The 24,207-nt window shown below is 41.4% G+C and overlaps 1 protein-coding gene across 1 annotated transcript; it reads right to left on the bottom strand.

Moving 5' to 3' along the window:
* Nucleotides 1-13,209: 13,209 nt before the first annotated feature.
* Nucleotides 13,210-14,910, bottom strand: LOC147891321 (UDP-glycosyltransferase 85A1-like). The gene is made up of 2 exons (XM_087389997.1): nt 14,354-14,910; nt 13,210-14,250 (listed from the first exon to the last, which is right to left on the bottom strand). The coding sequence occupies exons 1-2, from the start codon at nt 14,895-14,897 to the stop codon at nt 13,331-13,333; spliced, it is 1,464 nt and encodes a 487-aa protein (XP_087246123.1). The 5' UTR covers nt 14,898-14,910; the 3' UTR covers nt 13,210-13,330.
* Nucleotides 14,911-24,207: the final 9,297 nt, after the last annotated feature.

The following is a 24,207-nucleotide window of genomic DNA, read 5'->3' as shown; positions in this document are numbered from 1 at the left end:
AAGTCAATACGGAGTCTCTGTCATCGAACGGAACGGGGAAAAGCTCAAAAAACGACTTTTTCTTTGAAAACACTTAACAGGCTCTCAAAACCACTTCGCAAAGCCAAAGTGACTTTTCCAAAGGTTCCTCCAAGGTCTCTGCACACACGGATGCAAGTAAATCGCCCACAAAGCTTCCCACAAAGCTTCTCCTTCCTCCCACAGAGCTACTGAGCTACAAGCATTCACGCATGCTCAGCTACATCACCCGGGCTCTGATACCAGTTGAGAGTGCTCTCAACGGAAGCAAGAACGGAAGAAGGAGAGAGAGAGACAGAGAACCACACAAGTTTTGGTGGGTGCAGAACCACCCTAATCTTCTTTTTCATTCATTTATATATGTCTTTGAGTATTGTACATAATCGGGGTAAAGGCACAGTGACCTTTAACCCCCACATTAAACACCGTTTTGGCCTTAGTGTCATGCACAACCATCAAAAAACGCGGTCGTAGATGTGTTATTCGACTAAGTACTTATGGGATGGGCATGCCACTTTGCATGTAAGTCAATAATACCTAGGTTGAGATGTGTGCAAAGTATTGTGACGATCGGATATGCATTTCATTGTCGATCAAGCATAAAACAACGTTTTTGCCTTAGTATCATGGACAACCAATAAAAAACATGGTCCTAGGTGTGATATTCTAAAAAGTACTTGTCGGATGGGGGAGACACTTTGCAAGAGAGTCAAATTCAACTAGGTTGATGTGCATGCATAGTATTGTGTTAATTGGTTATGCTTTGCATGGGGGATCACACATTATACACCGTTTTCCCCCTAGTGTTATGCACATCTGTCAAAGAACACACTCTTAGGTGTATTATCATACTAAGTACTTATTGAATGGGCGTTCCACTTTGCATGGAACACCATACCACCGCTTTTGAGGCATGTGCAAAGTATTATGCCCATCGGATATGCTTTGCATGATAGATTTAGTATTAAATACCGTTTTTGCCTTCGTGTCATGTAGAACCGTCAAAAAACACGATCCTAGGTGTATTTTTTAAACAAGTACTTATCAAATGGGGATGCCACTTTGCACACAAGTCAATATTGCCTAGGTCGAGGAATGTGCAAAGTCTTGTGTCCATTGGATATGCTTTGCATAGTCGATCGCACATTATACACCATTTTGTTCCTAGTCTTATGCACAATCATCATAAAATACATTTGTAGGTGTGTTATCCGAACAAGTACTTATGGGATGGGTGCACCACTTTGTATGCAAGTCAATATGACCTAGTTTGAGGCATGTACAAAGTTTCGTGCCCATTGGAGAAATGTAGATGCGATAATATTAGCAAATTCTCGTGTGTGTGGCAAACAATTTTGATACAACAAAGTAAACACCTAGTGCACAAATTATGCACTTCATACCTTGAGTATTGTGTCAAAATAAAAGCTGAAATAAGCTTGTTGATGAGGATAAATATGCCCTTGAATAAAAGCACAATTGTTGTATGACCACGATAGGATCGCTTTGATACCTGTGATTTTGCCCACATGTATGCTCGGGGGGGTCACTTAGCATATGTAACCCTATCATGTGAGTTCAACAAAAGGATATTTTTTATTCCTAAAATTTACAGAAATAAATATACATAAGGGATAATTTAAAATAGTTTTGGAAAAAATTTACAGATTTGTATAGAAAAGGGGTACATTTTATTAATGAAAAATTTACACAGATAAGGGATTTTAGAAATATGCCTTGAATGCACGTGGTATAGAGGGTTTATACATAGTGACCCCCCCGAGCATGTATGTTTGCAAATAGTATAAAAAATCGTATAATAATATATTAATAGTTTGCAAATGTGTATAGAAAGTGAGTAATGGGAAGTGGAAGTGGGAGTGAGGAGGGAGGAGTGGAATGGGAGAGGGGAGGTAACAGGGGTGTATGATAATAAGTATAAAAAATAGTATAATAATATATTAATAGTTTGCAAATGGCAAGTGAGTAATGGGAAGTGGAAGTGAGAATGGGGAGGGAGGAATGGAATGGGAGAGGGGGAGGTAATAGGGGAGTAGGATAATAAGGGAGTGAAATGAGTGAGGGGAGTTAATAGGGGATGAAAAAGAGGAGGGTGAGATGGGGAAATATGGGATTTTGGGAAATGGGAGGAGTATGGGACATGGTGGAAATGTGGGATGGGAGTGGTGGCAATGGGGGAGGAAGAAGAAATGGATGGGGGGAGTGCCAATGGAAGATTGGGATGAGGGATGGGGGTCCAATGGGAGAGGGGGAGTAATGGGAGCCAATGGGAGAGAGGAGGAATGAAAAGCCAATAGGAGAGAGGGGAGGAATGGAAAGCCAATAGGAGAGGAGGAGGAAAACCAAGTTTTTCTTATATATAGTCTTCCTTCTTCATTCATTCTCCCCTCATTTCATTCATTGAAGCAAGAAAGCAAGGACGAGTAGGAAGAGCAAGAAAGCAAGAAAGAGCAAACTTACAAACTTTTTCCAGGTACTTGTAAAATTTTTTGATTAATTCTTTATCTTTAAAAATTTTTGAAGAGAGAGAAAGAAAGAAAGAGAGAGAGAAACTAGAGAGGAGAGAAAGTTTAGAGAGAAGAGAAGCATTGGAGGCCGCGGCCTCCAGGAGGAATAGGGAAGCGAAGGGGGGAGAGAGAGGGAGGAGGAAGAGGGAAGTGGAGGGAGGAGAGAGAGGGAGGAAAGGAGGGAGGGAGGAGCGACGGAAGAGGGGAGGGAGGGAGGAAGAGGGAGGGAGGGAGGGAGCAGGGAGAGAGCGGCGTAAGAGGGAGGGGGGAGCGGGGTAGCATGAAAGAATCTAGGTTAATATGGATACACAATCATCAAGCATCCTTTCGTGCAGAAGTTTATAAGGATTGGCATTCATGATTAATGCATTTGATGGGGCATGTACTATACTTGGCATTGCTGTAAGGCATAGAATTGAGTTTCCATCCTTGTTTATGGGAGTGCCATGATATATCGATCACCACCTCCAGCTGTTCATCCATCCAGTGCCATCCCATTGCTTCTCCATCTCGATCACCACCTCCAGCTTGCTCTGTTGCTCTCCATCTTTGTCGCCACCTCCAACACCATATTCAAACTCTCCAGTTGTTCATCTGTCTAGCTTTAGCCTTTCCAACTACTCATCACATCAAACTTTTTAATGTTGAAAAACTCCTTTTCAGACATGGAAGAGGATGCCATGATGCAAATGAAACAAAATCCCAAATGCTAGTGCCTGCAAGAGAGAATCACACCAAATACCAAGTGCACCCAAATGTGTATGCCACAATAGAGTGAAATATCACCAAAACTCAAAGCTCAAAGCATCTGACTCATGCGCATATACTATGCATCCATATGAGCAAATCTGGCCCAAAAGAAAATGCCAATAAGTGCCAAATGACTCAAGCATGAACACCATCATCCACTGGCATATGCATCAATAATGTCTCATCCAAGAGAGCATAGCACTATCAGTGCATCACCTGCAATGTGTCAAAGCTGTCCCTCAGCATAAAATAGCATCCATGTGCAAAGCGTCCATAAAAATAGCATCCCACAAGGCAATTTGGGCCTATCAGCGCATCCAATAAGGATCGCAATGCATCCAAATGGCCTATAAATCATCCACTGCAACCCAATGCACACCACGAATGAGCGCACACTGCAACTAGAGTGACCTGCATAAGGTATGCTCAAGAAATCATAGTCCCACGATAATGAGCGCTACTGAAAATAGAACCTGAGATGCCTCAAAACATGGGCGCCATTGCATAATCGGAATCAGCAAGAAAATCTGCAAATATCTCTCTTCTGCCAGAACTCCAAAATCCCAACCGATGAGTGAGAAATGGGAGTCAACACTTATCCACTGCCATGTGGCATAAATCTAAGGTTTCAAAACCTTAGAATGAAAAATGCATAACAGAGAGACGAAATCGAATACACAGAGATCTATAACTCTGAAAATCCTCCACCGAATCGCGCAAGAACTGATAGGTAGGGGTTTTTGGGCGTCCGGAATGCAATGGGACAGACGGTTTTGGAAATCGTGGTCTCAATCACTGGGTCCAACACACAGACTGAAAAACGTTTTTGGAAACAGAGCTATCTGTAAACTCCACCGGAGTGCGAATGATGAGCAACATAGAAGTTTTAGGACCTCCTGAGTCCACCGGAACTGACAGATCTGCAAATGGTTGCTCCAAACTTGAGTTCCAACACCCGGGCAAAAAACGCAGGAATTGACACAGTGAGTCAGAAATCCAATGAAATGATCCCAGATTCAAGAATGAAGGTGTTTCCAAGCTCCTGAAGTAATGTGGATACTAAAAGCAAGCAATAGTTGCCTCTACAAGTCAATACGGAGTCTCTGTCATCGAACGGAACGGGGAAAAGCTCAAAAAACGACTTTTTCTTTGAAAACACTTAACAGGCTCTCAAAACCACTTCGCAAAGCCAAAGTGACTTTTCCAAAGGTTCCTCCAAGGTCTCTGCACACACGGATGCAAGTAAATCGCCCACAAAGCTTCCCACAAAGCTTCTCCTTCCTCCCACAGAGCTACTGAGCTACAAGCATTCACGCATGCTCAGCTACATCACCCGGGCTCTGATACCAGTTGAGAGTGCTCTCAACGGAAGCAAGAACGGAAGAAGGAGAGAGAGAGACAGAGAGCCACACAAGTTTTGGTGGGTGCAGAACCACCCTAATCTTCTTTTTCATTCATTTATATATGTCTTTGAGTATTGTACATAATCGGGGTAAAGGCACAGTGACCTTTAACCCCCACATTAAACACCGTTTTGGCCTTAGTGTCATGCACAACCATCAAAAAACGCGGTCGTAGATGTGTTATTCGACTAAGTACTTATGGGATGGGCATGCCACTTTTCATGTAAGTCAATAATACCTAGGTTGAGATGTGTGCAAAGTATTGTGACGATCGGATATGCATTTCATTGTCGATCAAGCATAAAACAACGTTTTTGCCTTAGTGTCATGGACAACCAATAAAAAACATGGTCCTAGGTGTGATATTCTAAAAAGTACTTGTCGGATGGGGGAGACACTTTGCAAGAGAGTCAAATTCAACTAGGTTGATGTGCATGCATAGTATTGTGTTAATTGGCTATGCTTTGCATGGGGGATCACACATTATACACCGTTTTCCCCCTAGTGTTATGCACATCTGTCAAAGAACACACTCTTAGGTGTATTATCATACTAAGTACTTATTGAATGGGCGTTCCACTTTGCATGGAACACCATACCACCGCTTTTGAGGCATGTGCAAAGTATTATGCCCATCGGATATGCTTTGCATGATAGATTTAGTATTAAATACCGTTTTTGCCTTCGTGTCATGTAGAACCGTCAAAAAACACGATCCTAGGTGTATTTTTTAAACAAGTACTTATCAAATGGGGATGCCACTTTGCACACAAGTCAATATTGCCTAGGTCGAGGAATGTGCAAAGTCTTGTGTCCATTGGATATGCTTTGCATAGTCGATCGCACATTATACACCATTTTGTTCCTAGTCTTATGCACAATCATCATAAAATACATTTGTAGGTGTGTTATCCGAACAAGTACTTATGGGATGGGTGCACCACTTTGTATGCAAGTCAATATGACCTAGTTTGAGGCATGTACAAAGTTTCGTGCCCATTGGAGAAATGTAGATGCGATAATATTAGCAAATTCTCGTGTGTGTGGCAAACAATTTTGATACAACAAAGTAAACACCTAGTGCACAAATTATGCACTTCATACCTTGAGTATTGTGTCAAAATAAAAGCTGAAATAAGCTTGTTGATGAGGATAAATATGCCCTTGAATAAAAGCACAATTGTTGTATGACCACGATAGGATCGCTTTGATACCTGTGATTTTGCCCACATGTATGCTCGGGGGGGTCACTTAGCATATGTAACCCTATCATGTGAGTTCAACAAAAGGATATTTTTTATTCCTAAAATTTACAGAAATAAATATACATAAGGGATAATTTAAAATAGTTTTGGAAAAAATTTACAGATTTGTATAGAAAAGGGGTACATTTTATTAATGAAAAATTTACACAGATAAGGGATTTTAGAAATATGCCTTGAATGCACGTGGTATAGAGGGTTTATACATAGTGACCCCCCCGAGCATGTATGTTTGCAAATAGTATAAAAAATCGTATAATAATATATTAATAGTTTGCAAATGTGTATAGAAAGTGAGTAATGGGAAGTGGAAGTGGGAGTGAGGAGGGAGGAGTGGAATGGGAGAGGGGAGGTAACAGGGGTGTATGATAATAAGTATAAAAAATAGTATAATAATATATTAATAGTTTGCAAATGGCAAGTGAGTAATGGGAAGTGGAAGTGAGAATGGGGAGGGAGGAATGGAATGGGAGAGGGGGAGGTAATAGGGGAGTAGGATAATAAGGGAGTGAAATGAGTGAGGGGAGTTAATAGGGGATGAAAAAGAGGAGGGTGAGATGGGGAAATATGGGATTTTGGGAAATGGGAGGAGTATGGGACATGGTGGAAATGTGGGATGGGAGTGGTGGCAATGGGGGAGGAAGAAGAAATGGATGGGGGGAGTGCCAATGGAAGATTGGGATGAGGGATGGGGGTCCAATGGGAGAGGGGGAGTAATGGGAGCCAATGGGAGAGAGGAGGAATGAAAAGCCAATAGGAGAGAGGGGAGGAATGGAAAGCCAATAGGAGAGGAGGAGGAAAACCAAGTTTTTCTTATATATAGTCTTCCTTCTTCATTCATTCTCCCCTCATTTCATTCATTGAAGCAAGAAAGCAAGGACGAGTAGGAAGAGCAAGAAAGCAAGAAAGAGCAAACTTACAAACTTTTTCCAGGTACTTGTAAAATTTTTTGATTAATTCTTTATCTTTAAAAATTTTTGAAGAGAGAGAAAGAAAGAAAGAGAGAGAGAAACTAGAGAGGAGAGAAAGTTTAGAGAGAAGAGAAGCATTGGAGGCCGCGGCCTCCAGGAGGAATAGGGAAGCGAAGGGGGGAGAGAGAGGGAGGAGGAAGAGGGAAGTGGAGGGAGGAGAGAGAGGGAGGAAAGGAGGGAGGGAGGAGCGACGGAAGAGGGGAGGGAGGGAGGAAGAGGGAGGGAGGGAGGGAGCAGGGAGAGAGCGGCGTAAGAGGGAGGGGGGAGCGGGGTAGCATGAAAGAATCTAGGTTAATATGGATACACAATCATCAAGCATCCTTTCGTGCAGAAGTTTATAAGGATTGGCATTCATGATTAATGCATTTGATGGGGCATGTACTATACTTGGCATTGCTGTAAGGCATAGAATTGAGTTTCCATCCTTGTTTATGGGAGTGCCATGATATATCGATCACCACCTCCAGCTGTTCATCCATCCAGTGCCATCCCATTGCTTCTCCATCTCGATCACCACCTCCAGCTTGCTCTGTTGCTCTCCATCTTTGTCGCCACCTCCAACACCATATTCAAACTCTCCAGTTGTTCATCTGTCTAGCTTTAGCCTTTCCAACTACTCATCACATCCGGTTGCCCCTGCCACATCATCATCTGACCACCCCTGCCATGTTGTCATTTAGTTACCCTTGCCATGTCATCATTTGACTGCTCCTACCATGTCATCGTTTGACATCCCCTACCATGTCACCCGACCGCCCCTGCCACATCAGTAGTCTGTTGCCACATCACCTCCTGCCACGTGGCTACCACATCATTACTTGCATGGTGAGTTGGCTTTGTAGGGTTCCCCAAAAGAATTGAACCTTGGACCACTCTTCTGCAAAAAGGTTTATTTTACCATTGGGCTAACTAAGATTTCATGTGATAAGTGGTGGGAATTTGGTTATGTTTCAATTATTTGGTCAAAAGATTCCAAAAGCCATAACTTTTGATAGAGATAAAATTTCAATGTACTATTAAAAGAAGAAGTACTAAGATTTCTGAGCTCTTCAACACTGTGTAGTCAAACTCAAAAAATAGTTGGGTCTTGGAGGTAGTCCAGTTCAAAACTTTGTCAGATATTAAGTGCCAGCTAGCCCAAACACATGTTCCTGGTTTCTGTTTGAGATGCTCTAAAGACAAAAAGTACTTAATTTTCTAGGGTTGATGATTTCAACCGCTCAGCTTTGATTGAAGGATCAGATCAATAGATCAGCTTATATGACTGAGGTTGACAATTTCAAGGAATTCCCTTGAAGCCTAAGGTCAACAACCATGAGCATCTGGTGGGAGGTGTTTCTAGAGCTTCCAATCGACTTGCAACGTCATGTGGTCCACCAACTCAGTGATTCTCACGATGGGTGGGAGATCCTTTCATGGGACATAAAGGAAATTTAAGTCCTACACATCCATTGGCAAAACTTTGACTTTAGCACCCCAAGCTGCACAACCATCGAAGTCTTGCCATCTTTTGAGGTGGTGCGTGATGTGAGGTTTGTTGATGACGGGTGGGAATTGCCTGAGGATTGGGGACTTATCCTAAGGATCTGCTGCTTAATCCATGTCGATAAACTAGTATTATCTGATTATTATATGGTGCACCTGGACCGATTTCTCATAGGTGATGAAGATGGATGGGGAGTGCAGGTTCTCTAGTTGATGCTTTGGAAGCCAATCAGCATAGATGTCAGAATCCACTTGTTCTTCCAATACCGTGCCAATGAAAGGAAGGAAGAGGAAAATCCTTAAGGAGAGGGTCAAGTTATCTAGGACACCAAAAAGCTATTATTATGATTATACTAAAAAGTTAGGGTTTTTTGAGTTTCTATGTAATAATATGAACCTGTACGGATAAGATGTTCTGGCCACGGAACCCTTTTGTACTAAATCAACCCTTTATATCACATGTTGAGCTTCATGTTGTTATTATATTTGTGCATAAAATAAATCATCAACAAAGGATTGCAAGTCTATTTGGTCTTGCATACCTTGCTAAAGTTTTTTTTTTAAAGAACAAAAATGATTGTATTATAAAGCAGTTTAGAAGATATACAATCATGATCATACTGAAGTTTTAGCATCTCCACATCCACTCATACTTCCTATGTTGGATTATCGGGAGACTTGGGATGTACATGTTTTGGTCCTTGTATAATGTTAGCATGGGTAATGCACTTTGATGGTGCCTACAAGCCCTCAACAAAAGCAACTGGGGCCGATGTATCTTTATTTTCCTCTGACGGGGTGGAATTCTGGTATAGTATCCCTATGGTCACTGACACATTCAATCAAACTGAGTATTCAGCCCTTATCTTCAGTTTGTAGAAAGCAAAGGACCACCAAAACACCCAGCTCAAAGTGTGGGGGGATTCTCAGCTAATGTGCTGACAAGTCAGTGGGTGATTGGAAGGTACGAAGTGATTCCTTGGCCCCACATCATCAACACACCATGTAACTCTGCCAAGGAATCCAAGAGATCTAATTACATCACATCCCTAGGTCCAAGAATAGCGTGGCTGATACACTTGCTCGAGCCATCTATGAGATCGAAGTTGGTACCATTTCTAAAAGATTTTATGGTCCACACAATTCAAGGTAATCTATGAAGCCAAAACCTAGACCTTCCTAGTGGAGGCAAACCGCACACATAAAGGTCATAATATGTAATTAGGACCCTCCCAATGGAGGCAAACCACATGCGTGAGGGCCATAATATGTAATTATTGTGGGGCATGTGGCCACCATGAAACGAGATGCACCAAATACCTCATCCGGGTTCCTTGACTTAAGGCCACCATCTAGAAAGTGCTCCACTGGCTTGCCTAGAAGAAAAAGCTACAATGCGAGACTGCACGCCGCTAGAAGAAATCTCTTGGAAACTGCAAGAGTTGGAGAAAGCTGAAGGTGACGTATAGGCTTTGCATCTTCTTGTAATGTCTTTTCTTTTCTCCTAGATGAACAACTTGATGCGACGCCATGCCCCTAATCTCCCTTAGTAAAGGTCTAGCTATGAAGGTTATTTATGAGCTTTTCTTTGCCACTGATTCTTCTCGCACTGTGTTCGGCTCCACTCTAGAATCTCCATCTCGAGCTTACATATGTTTTCTTGAAGTTTCATCAACTCTAGGTTCTCTATTACCCTGATCAATGTGTGGTAGGACAAGCAATATGGCCTCTTTAGTGCTCCTCAACATTATGGAGCTTTGAGGTCTGCTCAGAAGGACTATCGAGCAAAATGGATGGTGCAAGAACATGGAGAGAGGCGGGTACTACAGAAGAAGGACCTTTGAACAAATTTCTAAATGATCAAGATATTGCCCTACTTAGTGGCCAACCATTTGTGGAACAAGAACTTTGATAGTGTATTGAAGTTTTTTGAGATCCTAAAAGGATGTCTGGAGTATGCAAGTATCCAGTTCGTGGCATTGAAGGCTTTCGTTGGCTTGATATGCTTTGAGGAGAATGAGAAAGAGGCCTACATTTTGGCAGCACACAAGGTTACACCAGTGGATGTGCATGCAGTTGATGTGTCCGAGCATGAGCATGGCCTAGAGGTAGTGAAGAAAGCTTTCTTCTTAAGGAACTCATCTTGCACGCATTGGAGAAGCTCTTGATGCAATCCCTCGATCAGCACTCAAAGAAGAGGGTGAGAATGGCCTTGAGGATTGTGATGGATGAGAAAATTGTTGCTGTTGCTGTCGTGAAATCATGCTCTACACTCAATCAAGAGGCAAAAAGCATGTTTGAATGTAAACAATAGAATATTGCTCAAGCTTATGTAGAAGACTCACATCCATCTATTATACTAACAGAAGACAACAAACTTCACCTACAAGACACCCTACACAATCGACTTTCTTTGTGGCCAAAAATAAGATTTATTAGCTCAGGCCACCCCATCAATTGCCTATTGCCTGTGAAAAATATTTTGGCACATGGAGTAAATAGCTATGATACTTTGGCTTATGTATAAGAGCATAAGAGAAGATTCGTATTTTAGCTAGGCTGAGGTAGTTGCAACTCTCCACTATGAGAGCCCCTCTCTCTCTATCTTTCTTTTACATTTCCTAGCAAAACATAACAAAAATGGTGAACTCCCTACTCTTCGTCTGCATCAAAACATCAAGCTTTCCCTTGCGCTTGAAAATCAAGTGGAGAATTTTCTATTTCAAGGCAAAGAATCCATCGTAAGTTTGCTACACAGAACCATTTGCAAGAGAATTTCTCATCGTCAAAATATATGGAGGATGATAACTTCCATCCAAAATCAGGATCGGCGGTACAAGCTCCTAAGCGACAATGGGTGAGAAATAGCAAGTATCCAACAAAGCATTGGTGCAACGCATAGCATGTTACTACATTTCCGCAGCTAGGGTGAGACAATAGTAGGATTTACAGAGCTAGTGTAGATCTTGTGCCACTCCTAGGATTACTCATATGAAGAAACAATGTTTTTAAACTTGCATACCTGACATTCTTTTTGTTATCGATAGTCCCACTCTCACAAAATGTAGAAGAGACCTAGAGTCATTCACGTGGTCGATCCTCTTCGAGTTCTATTCCATGAACTGGTTGTGGATTTCCATATTGATACTCTTCCAACACTGCAAAAAGCGTAGATATCAAGGAATCCTTTGTAGATGAAAATCTGGCATCTAGACAAATGGTGAAGGAAAACTTCAACAGTCTTTATGCTAGGCAAGCCACGACATTAAGTCTCAACTACCAATTCTGCAAGAAGATTAGGCTTAGTGATGTTTGTGGGCTAACGTGGACAATGCATCTTGTTTGGGGGTTTTCATCTTAGCTTTGGGTACTTTCTTTTAAACTAAAACAAGTTGAACACATTTAAAAGGCCTACTCGTGAAAACATGGAATGCGATACACGAAAAATAGCAAAAAACCTTATGGAAAAGAATAATAAGGAGGTGAAAAGGAGGAGGAGAGAGAGAGAGAGAGAAGCGGCCTTAAATAGGTTGTTGTCCTATTTATTCAAATGGCACAAAGATAGTTTTCCAAGGTGGATACCATGATAAAATGATTATGTTCTTTCAAGCCGAAAAGACTCCACAACTAAAAACAAAGCACAATTTAAACCATTGTATCTTTCAAGATCCATTGTCTAAGAGTGTGACAAGTGCCTTAACAAAGGCTCCAAAAGGATAACTTCCCTCTAGGCCTCAAGAGAGTAACATGGATTTCAATTCTTTATATTATTGCTTAAACTTTGCAGATTTTCAATTTATACTTTTCACCCATAAGTTTTTTGACCTGCCCTTTGGGTAGCCTTAGCAACTGTTCGAGTTTTGCAAAGCTAAAAATCCTCATTATTTCTATTTGTTGGGGTGAGAATTTCCTATTGGTTGCTAGTAACTTTGGCAAGCTAGTATTTATGACTTTGGTACAAAGGTGATTCGTCCAAGTATGCTCCTTGTAAGAAGCTTTAATGCATGCATTTAGTGACTTCGTCCTCTCTCTCTCTCTCTCTCCTTTTCTCTCTCCTCTCTCTCTCTCCCTCTCTCTCTACTAGGAAAGTCCCCCCCTCCTCTCTCTCTCTCTCTCTCTCTCTCTCTCTTCTTCTTCTTCTTCTTCTCTCTAGGCAAGCCCCTCGTCCCCCCCCCTCTCTCTCTCTCTCTCTCCTTCTCAATGAAATCATCTTGTTGACTTTTGTACCATTTGCATTTACTACTCTTTGTATACTCTTTCCTTTTCATGCCTCCAATTTTATGCTTTCTTTTAACTTTCACAACCCCCCCCCCTTCTCTCTCTCTCTCTCTCTCTCTCTCTCTCTCTCTCTCTCTCCCTCTCAATAAATATTCATCTTGTTGACTTTTGTACCATTTACATTTACTACTCTTTGTACACTCTTTCCTTTTCATGCCTCCAATTTTATGCTCTCTCTTAAACATTTCACTCACCCTCACACAAGCCTAATTAATGATAGATATGTATCATTCACCTTGTTTTTAATGTATTAAGAACATGCTACCATTGATGATTGAACACCGTGAAGGCACACTGAAAATTGTTGCTTCTTTAAATTATTGCTGGAAACTTGCAAATTTTCAATTTATATTTTTCACCCACAAGTTTTTTTTAAATGTGTTAAGAAAGATGCTGACATTGACGATTGAACACCGTGACGGCACACTGAAAGTCAAGGTTCTGTATCTCGTCTCGTAGGAAAGATGCTGTCATTGAACACCGCACACTGAAAGTGACACAACTGGCTTGCCAAGTAGTGAATTATGCAAGGCCATAAAATTGTAGTGAACTATGGAAGACCATAAATGAATATGAAATTCGAATCACTATAAACCACTATATTGTAGCTTGTTCAGGTAGTAAATTATGCATCTCTACTGTTGCGTCTGCTCTTGTAGCCAGTTGACGAAGAGCTTGAAATTGGTGTCGGAAGAACCCCCTGCAGCTACGGCTCTCTCGGCTGCTTGCCTCACCTTGCTGACCTTCTCCCTCAGTTCCTTTCCCTTCTCACCCTCCATCAGCTCCTTCACCTTCTTCTCCACCTCCTCCTTCTTCACCCACCCGCTCTCATCCGCCTCCAGTCCTATCCCAATCCTCCATCCGTCCGCAATGCACCTCGCATTCAGCCCTTGGTCCACGAACGACGGCCACCCCAGCATCGGTATCCCTTGCATAATGCTCTCTAGAATGGAATTCCACCCGCAGTGCGTCAGGAATCCGCCCACAGACGCGTGCGAGAGCACATCTAGCTGTGGCGCCCACTGGACCACCCTAGAGCGGTGCTTTGTGCGGTGGAGAACGTCCTCGAGAGAGTCTGCCGACTCGGATGGCATCAGATCTGGACGGATAACCCAGAGGAACGGCTGCCCGCTGGCTTCCAAACCATGTGCTAACTCGATCATCTGCTGGGCTGATTGGGATGCCAGAGTTCCAAAAGAAATGTAGAGAACGGAGGTCTTGCGTTGAGTGTCAAGCCACTCCAGGCAAGAAGAAAGATCATCTGGTAAAATGGTAGATGGCTTAGACTGGGTGTTCGCTGAGAAATTGAAGAACGGAGGAGTCAACAAAGGGCCCATGGTAAGAATACTGCGCTCCTTCTTGAGAAACGCCATAGCCGACTCCTCCAGTTCATCGAAAGTGTTGAGTACAATCCACGCAGATTCCCCTCTCCATCGGAAAGGGTTGGTTGCAAAATGGAACAGGAGCTCCGAAGGATCTGCTGTTAGCAGCTGGGTCAGCTCCGAGCGTTTATGAGGGGGTGCACCGGGAACGCAGGTGATAAGAGTTGAGTCATCTGCAGCAAACGAGACGCCCAGTGAGGATGATGCAGGTATGAAAGAACCAGCGCAACAGGACTTGTGTGCTTCAGCGGAAATGGTTATGAACGGAATTTCTACCTGCAGGTGGCCTGTAGCCGTCGGTGATGACAAGATGCGCCGCAAAATTGGCTGCGTTTTGAGTCCAGAAGGCAACATGGGGGATGCTGAGCTCGTTGGCGATATCTTGAGTGAAGACGAGGCGCATATCTGAGATTATGCAAGTCACGGGGGGGTCACGCTGCTGGACAAGTTTGGCAATGAGGCGGTTGGTAGACTGCTGAAAGGAGGGGGAGACGAGGGCTTGGATGAAATCGACGAGCTGGTGGGTGGTTTTAGTTGTAGAGGGGTTGTGGGGGTCGGGGGGGAGGCCATCGCCGAGGCCAAACAAGCGGATGTCGAGGCCATGGTGGGAGGGGAGAGTGACGAAGGATTGGAGTTCGTCGAGGGAAACATGTTGGGAGCGGAGGATGCGGAGGTGATTGATGTCGGAGTTGAGGAAGGAGATAGTGAATCCTTGGGAAGCTAGCTGCTTGCAGAGCTGCATGAGAGGGTTGATATGGCCTTGCGCGGGCACCGGCATAGCCACAATATGAGCTTTGCAGCTGCTCCTTGGCTGCTCCATACCCTCTCAACTCAACACTCAACACTCTGCTCTGGACTGCTTAGTTATCTATATCTATCTATCTATACTATTTCTTATATACTTCTATAGTTCTATACTATCTATACTTCTATACTTCTATACTTCTATACTTCTATATCTATATCTATATCTATACTATTTTCTAAGGAGGGAGGAGAGCAACCTTGCCACATGTCATCACGACACGAGGTAGCCAACCTACCACGTGTCGAGCTCGGAGGGAGATCTCATGTGATACGTGTCGCGATGGGAGGGTTGAAGGAAGAATGTCAACCATGAATGCAGAGGAGCCGTCATGCCTTCAACGCCATAAATTCGCCCACCACCTTACAGGGGAGAAGGCTCCACTGGTGAGAAGGCTCCTCCATCGCTTGCCTCCTCCATCGCCTCCTGTTGAGTAGCCTCCTCCCGTTGAGCAGCCTCATCCCGTCTCCTGTAGCCTCCATACGAAGTCATGCGAACTCCATCTACGCCTCCCGTCTCCTCTAATGTCCATCACCTCCTCCAACCTCCATCATGCCACATTGCGTAGCCTCCTCCTGCTGAGTAACTCCATCTTCGGCCTCTCCAACTGTTCATCCGTCTAGCTGCATCTTAGGCCTCCCCAACTTCCCGTTGCTTAGCACCATATTGCCTAGAAGTTGCTCACACTTTGTTATGTTCTTAGTCAAGACATGATCCCGTCGCGTGAATGCGTTCACCAAATCTCTTCCAACTTGAACACATTGGACTTGAGGGGATATAAAAGATTTGATAGTTTTGGACTTATTGAGCAAGTGGCCTCTATAGTAGATGACTCTTTTAAAGCTAAGCTTTAGAGTTAAGTAGGTGTTAGCACTATTTAACTCTAGTCTAGTTCATTTACCCTAACCTACGATATAGTGGTAGATATGATGAGGAATGAGTACTAGATTATTGGACTCGTCCTCCTCAACTAGATAACTGATCATATAATGGTGTATGCTTTAGTTTACTTTGGATCAAATGCATTCAGAATTCCTTTTAGTTTCTCTATCTATCATCCACCTCCTTCTATCTAAATTCACATATAGCTTTTGAATCAAGGCTACATTGATATTCCTTCCTCTACTTTTCAAAGTAATGAAAACAGTTAGCCACTCCTGATTCCGGTACAAATAGGATGCCCAATGGGACCCTTTGACTATAAATGTATCACTGATGACATATCTATTCGAATCCCTCCCTCTCAAAGAAAATCTAACTCTTTTGAAATCATGTTTGCCATTCATGGACTATAGGACATATCTCAGAGGTAGAATAATGTTCAACTGGCAAAGCAATGAAAGGAGTGGCTAAGTGTCTTGCTCTAAATCCCGATAAATCACACCTACTATTAGCTAATAGTGTATTCACAAGTGCAACCATATGGAAGAAGTGGCTAATTATTTTGCTCAGAGTCCCCACAAATCATAACTATTAGTTTAGTTGCTTTGTTGAGAGTTAAGCAATTTTTGTTATGCTTTATTAGCACTATTTCTTTAGAGGGTACTGGAGACTTGGACACTCATTCTAATTTTAGGTCTTTTTAAAGTTGGTGGAGTATTTACTAAGACTCTGGTGTGTATTTGAGAGTTAATGGAATAGTAGCTAAGAGTTGGTGGCACTAGTTAAAAGTTGGTGGAGTAGTTACTAAGATTGTGCTTGCAAATGGTCTTGGCATTTACATACATACCTAAGATATAGGCTCAACATTTTTATCCCCAAGTATTAAACACATTGCTAAGGAGCCTCTTCTATTGCTTGTAATGCTACACACACTTTAAGGGGTTGTTTCTCTCTCAAAATTGGCCTCTATTCCACTTATAGCACATTCTAACAACCATCATGGAAAGATTGCAATTAAAAGTTCATGATGGACATTGCATTCCACTAGAGAAAAAATTGTCAACATTCAAAGATTCCATGGTGGATTCAAAGATTTCCCATGAATGATCATTGAAGGTCAAATGTGCATAGTCGGTAGAAAAGTATTGATGACAGTGGCAAATAATGGTGAAAGGATCTAGTTGAAATATTGACTATGGGTTCTTTGTAGAAATTCTCTAGTTAACTAGAAAGTGCAAGCTCGAAAATAGATTGGATGTGTGAAAATGACAATCTAGTACAAATGTAAATGAGACAAAACCTTCCCAATGAAGATGAGGAGATCTAGGATCACAAGTTCACAAAACATCAAGGGGATTAGTTTGGGGGGAAAAGATTTCAAGCTCGTGCTTGCTTTTTATAATTATTTCCAAGCACATTACAAACGTAGATGAACATCACTATGGATTAGTTGCATTGTCACTATAATGGAAATATTTTATTTGGACTATGGCTAGTTTATGTTAGCATGATGTTAACATGATTGGGATGGTATGCAGCAAGCATATCAAGATCCCTATAACTTGGCTAGAACAAAGCCTATTTTAATTTTGGCATTGAAAAGATTCATAAGGGTTAGATTAAGGTGCTTTGGTGAAAATTTTATATGCACAAACCCACTATGTGGCTACTATCGCAGGCATGATACAACAAATGAAAAGTATTTATTGACAAGTTATGAAAATATATATAGGTTTAGGCATTTGCGGTTGTAAGGCATTAGATTCATTGCATCCAAAGAGGGAAGCATTGGATGTAGATTATTTACTTGGAAGAACATTTGTGGTATGATTGCTCTGCCAAAGATGTTTATTCCTTGGTCATATCCTAGATGACCCTCTACCATGATATGTTATTAAAAATGCCAACCTAGGGGAGAGGATTAGGACTCAACCTGGCTAATCATTTCCCTTTAAGAAGGTGCACAAGTGACCATAGATCATCTAAGATATGGAGATAGGGTGAGGTTGCAAGCCTAGCAAGGGAGATATATGAGAGGAGAGAGAGAGAGAGAGAGAGAGAGAGAGAGAATGACAAACAAAAACACCTTTTTTGGTTAGGTTTACAAAAAGTGAGACTCAAGAGGCTGGATCTATTGTATAAATACTACCTCTTATGGAGGATTGAACTAGCTTAAGCCATGGCCTCCTAGTGTGAGACTAAAGCGAAGGGTCTCAAGGTTGTGCCCAATGGTTGTGTATACATAAATTCATGAATGGTGTAGGCTATGCACCTATCTTACCTAGGAAATCATCCTCCTTCAAACTTGAAAGGCATAGTGGGTGGTTTTTGACAGTTTTGACTCTCGACTATTTTTGACAGAAAAGTCATAGTCCAAACTCTGACTATATGCCATATGGAGGTTGATCATGCGTTATTTTGTTTTGTGTGGAAGAAACAAGAGAACTTTATTAATAAAAAGTTTAGAGAGAAAGAGAAAATAAATTAGCTCCTAAGGAGATTGGCTCAACATCTAGGCTACAAATGACAACTTAGAGGATTGAAGAGCAAAAAAATCAAGAAAACTTGGACATCCCTTTTGACTTTTAGAGGAAAGTTGGTCGGGAATTGACATGTTGAAAAACTAGCTGATTATAAATCCTCCAAAGCTAGCAAATGACAATAGCTCTTATCAAAGGATAAATGTAAAATTGGGAATTGTTGAGGCTACCCTTGTCTCCTAGAGTGACAATTTTCCAAGTGATATCTTTGCACATGATGCCAAAGTACACGAGAAACATTATAGCCCCAGAACACATGAAAATGTGTGTCCAAAACCACCCCACAGAAAGGGCAAACTAGTGAAATATCCTTCCACTTGTTGTTCCTATCTTTAGTTGAGAACTTACCAACTATTAACCTCCACAGCATGAAATTTAAACAATTTGAGGAAGTGGTTAACCAAACTCTTAGATATTCCTAGCCCAAATTTCCATTTGATCAAAAGGAGTGGTGTCCTTGGATTTGATTGTGCCAGGATTTACAAATTTTTCTTTAAAATTCAAAAGAAAATATATAAAATTCTATTATATTTTACAAATATTGTGAAACTAAAAAAACTAGCTTGAGAGACTTTTGCCAAGATTTTATATTAATATATAAGTATAGGTTTGATAAAGTGTGCAATTATAGCCCATGGTTGATCCAAATGCAATTTTAATAGCCACCAAAAACACAACTTGTCACTCTTTGCTCAAAGGGACTCCAACCCTAAACCACCCTCTACCTTTGAAGCTATAACATGATCCCAAGGAAAGGCATGCCACCTATCTCTCCAAGAGTATCTTTAGATAACCTTTTAATCATTTGCAAAACCTCCCTGTGAGAAAGGAAAGACAAAAACTAAAACTAACATGGGAGACAAAATCATTTGCTTGAGCAGCCAATTAGATTATTCATGCAACCTTGACAGTTTTTGCAGGAAGCTTGCATCTGTTCTTATTTGCTTATTTTCCAATGTGAAAAGGAAATAGAGGTTTGTTGGGTTGCACACTCTTGATAATGTGTGTAGACCAGGCCATGTGTCCTTATTCCTGTAGTATCAAATGCGAGCAATTCCAACGTCGGTCCTTGGGACCGATGAATTGTTCTTCCAGCTATAGGTTGTAATAGAAATTGCTTCCTAGTGATTGTGTTGAGCTGGTTGTTTCCAACCTAGATCTCGCGGGTGACGCATAGTATCAGTGTCCACATTGTTGGCTTGTCATCATTGTATAGTTTCCTATATTCATAGTGTGCTCTTGCACCTGACTTTTTGTCATTCAGTAGCCAATAGATAGTATTTGCAAGATGTCCGAGCCTTTGAAGATACTGTGAGCATAATTCACAATGCCATCACTGATGTCAAGTTTCCTGAGCATATTTCAACAATCATTCCAAGTTTCACGCATAGTGGACTATGCAAGCCAGCTATTTTCTTGGGGTCTTTCTCATCGGGGCCACAACAAACTTATGGAACAATGATTGATGGAAATCAATAACCTATCGGTGTTGTTCATACATGTCTTTCCAAGTTTAAAATGTATCATCCAAAGTGTGCTCATCTTTTTGGAATGGTAAGTATAGCAAGCACAGTTCTTTGTAATGATTTTCGAGTTCTTTCACTTTGTTGTAATTATTAAACCGTATTATTCTCTCTCTTTTTCTTTTCTTGGTGTTTCCCTTTGCCACCGTATAGTTTCTCGCAAATGAAGCCAAGCATACATCGTGCAAGTTAGCTTGCCTTTTCGCGTATTTTTTGATAATGTCATTAAAAAAGATGTCCGTGCTTTTCGGTTGTAGCAACTCCAATTGAGCATGACACTTCAATAGGAGCGTCCTCTCCTCAATCGGGTTCATGTTTATGTAAATAAATTCTCTTGTTGAAGTTATCAGGGGAAGTGAAAGGCATAGGTATACACCCTGTTGTGCACTAATGTGATGTGTGTTCAGAATCACATTGCCGACTTTGCGGACACACTCTTCTACAGGTGCATTTTCCTTGATGCTTTGGCCCATTGCTAACTTTACAATGATGTTTATTTCTTTGTCGACCTTTGTCATATAGGATGTACAATAAGATGTTGCCCCGTGTGGGTTTAAGATGAATTGGATATCAATGTTCACACCCCATCAACGTTGGATTGAAATCATTTGTGCAAGTGTCCTTTGGGTCTCTTTTCATTAAAACTTTTGCTTGGGAGAGGCTGCGTCTAGTAGTGAGTTTGTAGTCCTCAACGGTTATTGGTGTTGCCTGGAGGAAACCATCCAACATGAGCATAGTAACTGTTTTGTCTTGTAAAGCTTTTTTAACCTTCAGGCAGTTTGCTTTGTGCAAGCTTTTGTTTATGTCATCGGGCAAAGGTCTCAAGACTTTTGTTTGGCGGGATAGGTGCCCTCGGGAAGCCGAATATGCATTCCCTTTTTTTCTTCGTGTGTTTGTCTATGTCTGTGTGTTTGCAAATCCCTTTGGTCGATATCAAGTGTGGCATCATTTGTTGTGATGTATCTGTCAATGAATTCTCCGATATTGTTGTCACTACATTAGTTGTAACTGGGTGTGTCGTCTAACCATATTAAGCCATGATCATGTTGGATCCGAAATTCTATCACAAAGAAGAAATCCAGTATTGGCCCTAGAATGCTTTCATCCTGTCATTATAAATTATTCAAATCCCTAAACTTATGCACATAATACTGCGCTATTGTGATGGGGTCAGACCTGGTCAATTCTTGGACATCGCAATTGTCGTTGTTAGTCTTGTCTGGGACTCTACTCTTTGTCAACTCCTGGAGGCATCACACTAGTGGCTCCCATCATTTCTCAACCGCCTGCGAAAAGCGTGATAAAGAATGTCTATGGTCCAAGCTACCTCACCATGGCAAACAAATTTCATTTCAATCATTGCTTGTAATCTACGGACATCCTGAGGCATACGAAATCATGAAAGCCAATTCTAGATTGCAGTAGCCTCTCAATGTTTGTGTCCAACTTTGTTGTCCTTGCCTTAAGTGTACTTCCTTGTAATTGTGCCTTTCTCATGCGCACCAATGTAGATGAAAGCACTTGCTGCACCAGGACTTTCATTGTCTTGAAGAACAAGTTCTCGATCGACAATGCAACTTTGTCAATCCTCATTGCAAAGTTCCCACTTGACTATGTCTTGATATCTTGTTCTCCTTGATATAATGTATGCTCGTGGGTGCCCAAAAAAAAGAGTCGAAAAGCTAGCTCTTCGCAGTTTTTGTCTTTGAAAAGATCGAGTGGGCAGAAACCCTTTGAGGTGCTACCACAACTGGCCCGTTCTTGAAGTCAACAACTTGTTGGGATGTGTAAATGCCATGTACAAGAGTGTCTGTTGCATCATCAATTTCCATGGGTTTGTCATCCTTGTTTGTTGCCATTGTTGGGGGTTCTTCTTTAACACATTAGAGACTGTTAATGTGGTCTAGCCATGTTTGATTCACTTTCACATTGTTTTTCAAATAAAGAGGTGTGTTCAACATTTCTTCCAGTGCACGCATCGTCAATGTTGGATGCATAAAACCACTGATGTAGTTATGCTCATACTGCATACGTCATTTGATTGCGACTATGACTGTTTCAATGTCAAACAAGAAGTGAGGTAGCACTTGTTGGGCCCTGTCAACATCGGCAAAGACATTCATGACACTCCCATGAAGGCCAGGTTGCCCTTCATATATTAGTTGCTTGATTTGTGCAAAAGGTATTCTTATCAAAATGAGGCGCTCTTCCCCTTTATTGAGTACAGCAGTACTATTTTGTGATATGGGCATTTGTATTTTTTCTTTCGATAGCATGGGTGTTTTGTTTTTTTGAAGTTGACCATAACACATTGGGCACACCAGTTTGTTTAACCTTGCTATCGAGCTTGAGGTGACATCATTCTTTGCTTCTAGCAAAATCTCAAGGTTTGTTGATGTCAATTTTGCCTTGAAAGTCAAGCACCCATAGGAGCTATAAGCGAAACCTGGCATGTCATTGATTTTGTGAAGGTATGCTCTTTGCGCTTTTGCATTGTTCCTTTTTCACTTCAATTGTTTTTTTAAGCAGTATCGCATGCAAGTGGATGACCAGACAACTTGTTGCTACCTTCTCGAAACTTGTCTGGGGCAGTTGTGGGCATTCCTATCATCAAAGCTGCATCATTTGCTCAGTATATAGCAGCTTTCAGCTTGTAGATCTTATTGCATGTAGCCTTCAAATTATGGGCATTTCCCTTGTGGGTTTCTTTGTAGGTTTTTGCTATGTCCTTTGTTGGTACGTCCATGTTTCCTTGAAGGAGGTGCTTCAAATAAATCTCATTGTCGTCTGTCCAAATGTTACATGCCCTCTTTCTTTTGGATTGCAACAGCAGCATGACTATGTTCGTCACATGCGCTTGATCAATTAGAAGGGCATTACTTTGGTTTCCACTTGGTACTTGCAAATACAATATATGGGCAAGCATAAGGCCATCGTACAAAAGAATAGAGAAAGAATGATGGGCTCCCCCTTCAAGACCGTGGTTGTAGCTTCAACTCGTAAGGAGAAAGACGATGCCCCTCCCTCACCAAAGGCACGCTTGCTAATGGTTGGCCCTTCCACTCTGACGAAATCATCTACTTGACGTCTTTGAGGTTTGTAACATATGCATGGGGAACATGCAATGTGATCGTCTTAGAAAACTCAGAATCAATCATGTCAACACACATGTACATAGGATACGGGACATCCTTTTCTTTGAAAGTCGCATACTTTTCCAGGACTTTTTCCTCGAATGCAAAACGATGCAGAACAAACTCCAATAGGGCACTTATCAAGAGCACTGGTAAGGCATTCGAATTCTAGGGCTTTGAGCTTGTGAGCACATGTGAACTTCTACTAGGCCCATTGCCTTCTTCCATCCTATGCATGATATTGACTTGAGGGACACTCTTTGGATTGAGTTTGGTAAAACTTTTGATGGGATCAAGCACTGTGTTCGAGCTAGTTGAAAAATGGCATGGTGCGAAGGCATCAGCCCAGCAATCAAGTTTTTTCTGGGAAGAAAGGCAAATGAGACTCGCGCATAGATTCTTGTTTCTCCATTTCATATGAATTGTTAAAATCCAAATGTATTGAATGTTGTTCGAGTAGTTCTGAGTGAGTGTAGTGGCCATTTCTTAAGGATATTTAGTTTATCTTCCTTTTAACTATCTTCATGAAAATAAAAAATGTCATTTTGCAATTTAATGGTTGAAAGAAACACATTGTTTGGGTCGACAATTCATGAAAATAAAAAATGTCATTTTGCAATTTAATGGTTGAAAGAAACACATTGTTTGGGTCGACAAAAGACGTAACAAGAAAACAACATTATATTAAATAGTTGCAAGTGGAGCAAGAAAACTTTTGCAAATATTAACACAACTTATTGTAATTATAAACTTGATTACCAAAGGCCTTTGCTAGGAGGCTTTAAAAATTCAAGTGTAGTAGGTGGTGAGTCTAATTTAAGCACTTTCAGATGTGAGAAAGTATCAAAACGCATTGTTTATTAAGCACAAAAACAATAGGCTACATGGATGGAAACGAAGAACAATCACACTATTAATTTGAGACTATGTGTCTTCAACTTCTAAACCACCATGTTCCTTTGGAATCTCACAATTATAGTTATTCGGCACTTCATCTTAATGTCGCAACCCTTCTCACGAATTGTTTGTCAAATTGAGCAAGCGAGGGTAACAATTAATATCAACAATGCAATCCAATCGTTTGTAAGCAAGAAATTGATAGGAATGGAGGTATACCTTCAGTACATGCTTGCAGCTACATAGAATGCAGTTTTCAAGGTTCACTTGGCATGCTTCTAGATTTCACCATCTCTAACAGGAACTAACCCCAAGGGAAACTTTTTGTTGATGGGGGGGGGGGCGGAAG

This window comes from Dipteris shenzhenensis, chromosome 18, assembly GCF_047967505.1.
Source record: "Dipteris shenzhenensis isolate YYH24624 ecotype China chromosome 18, Dip_SZ_1.0, whole genome shotgun sequence".
NCBI classification, from domain to species: Eukaryota; Viridiplantae; Streptophyta; class Polypodiopsida; order Gleicheniales; family Dipteridaceae; genus Dipteris; species Dipteris shenzhenensis.
This window is presented reverse-complemented; position numbering and strand designations above follow the sequence as displayed.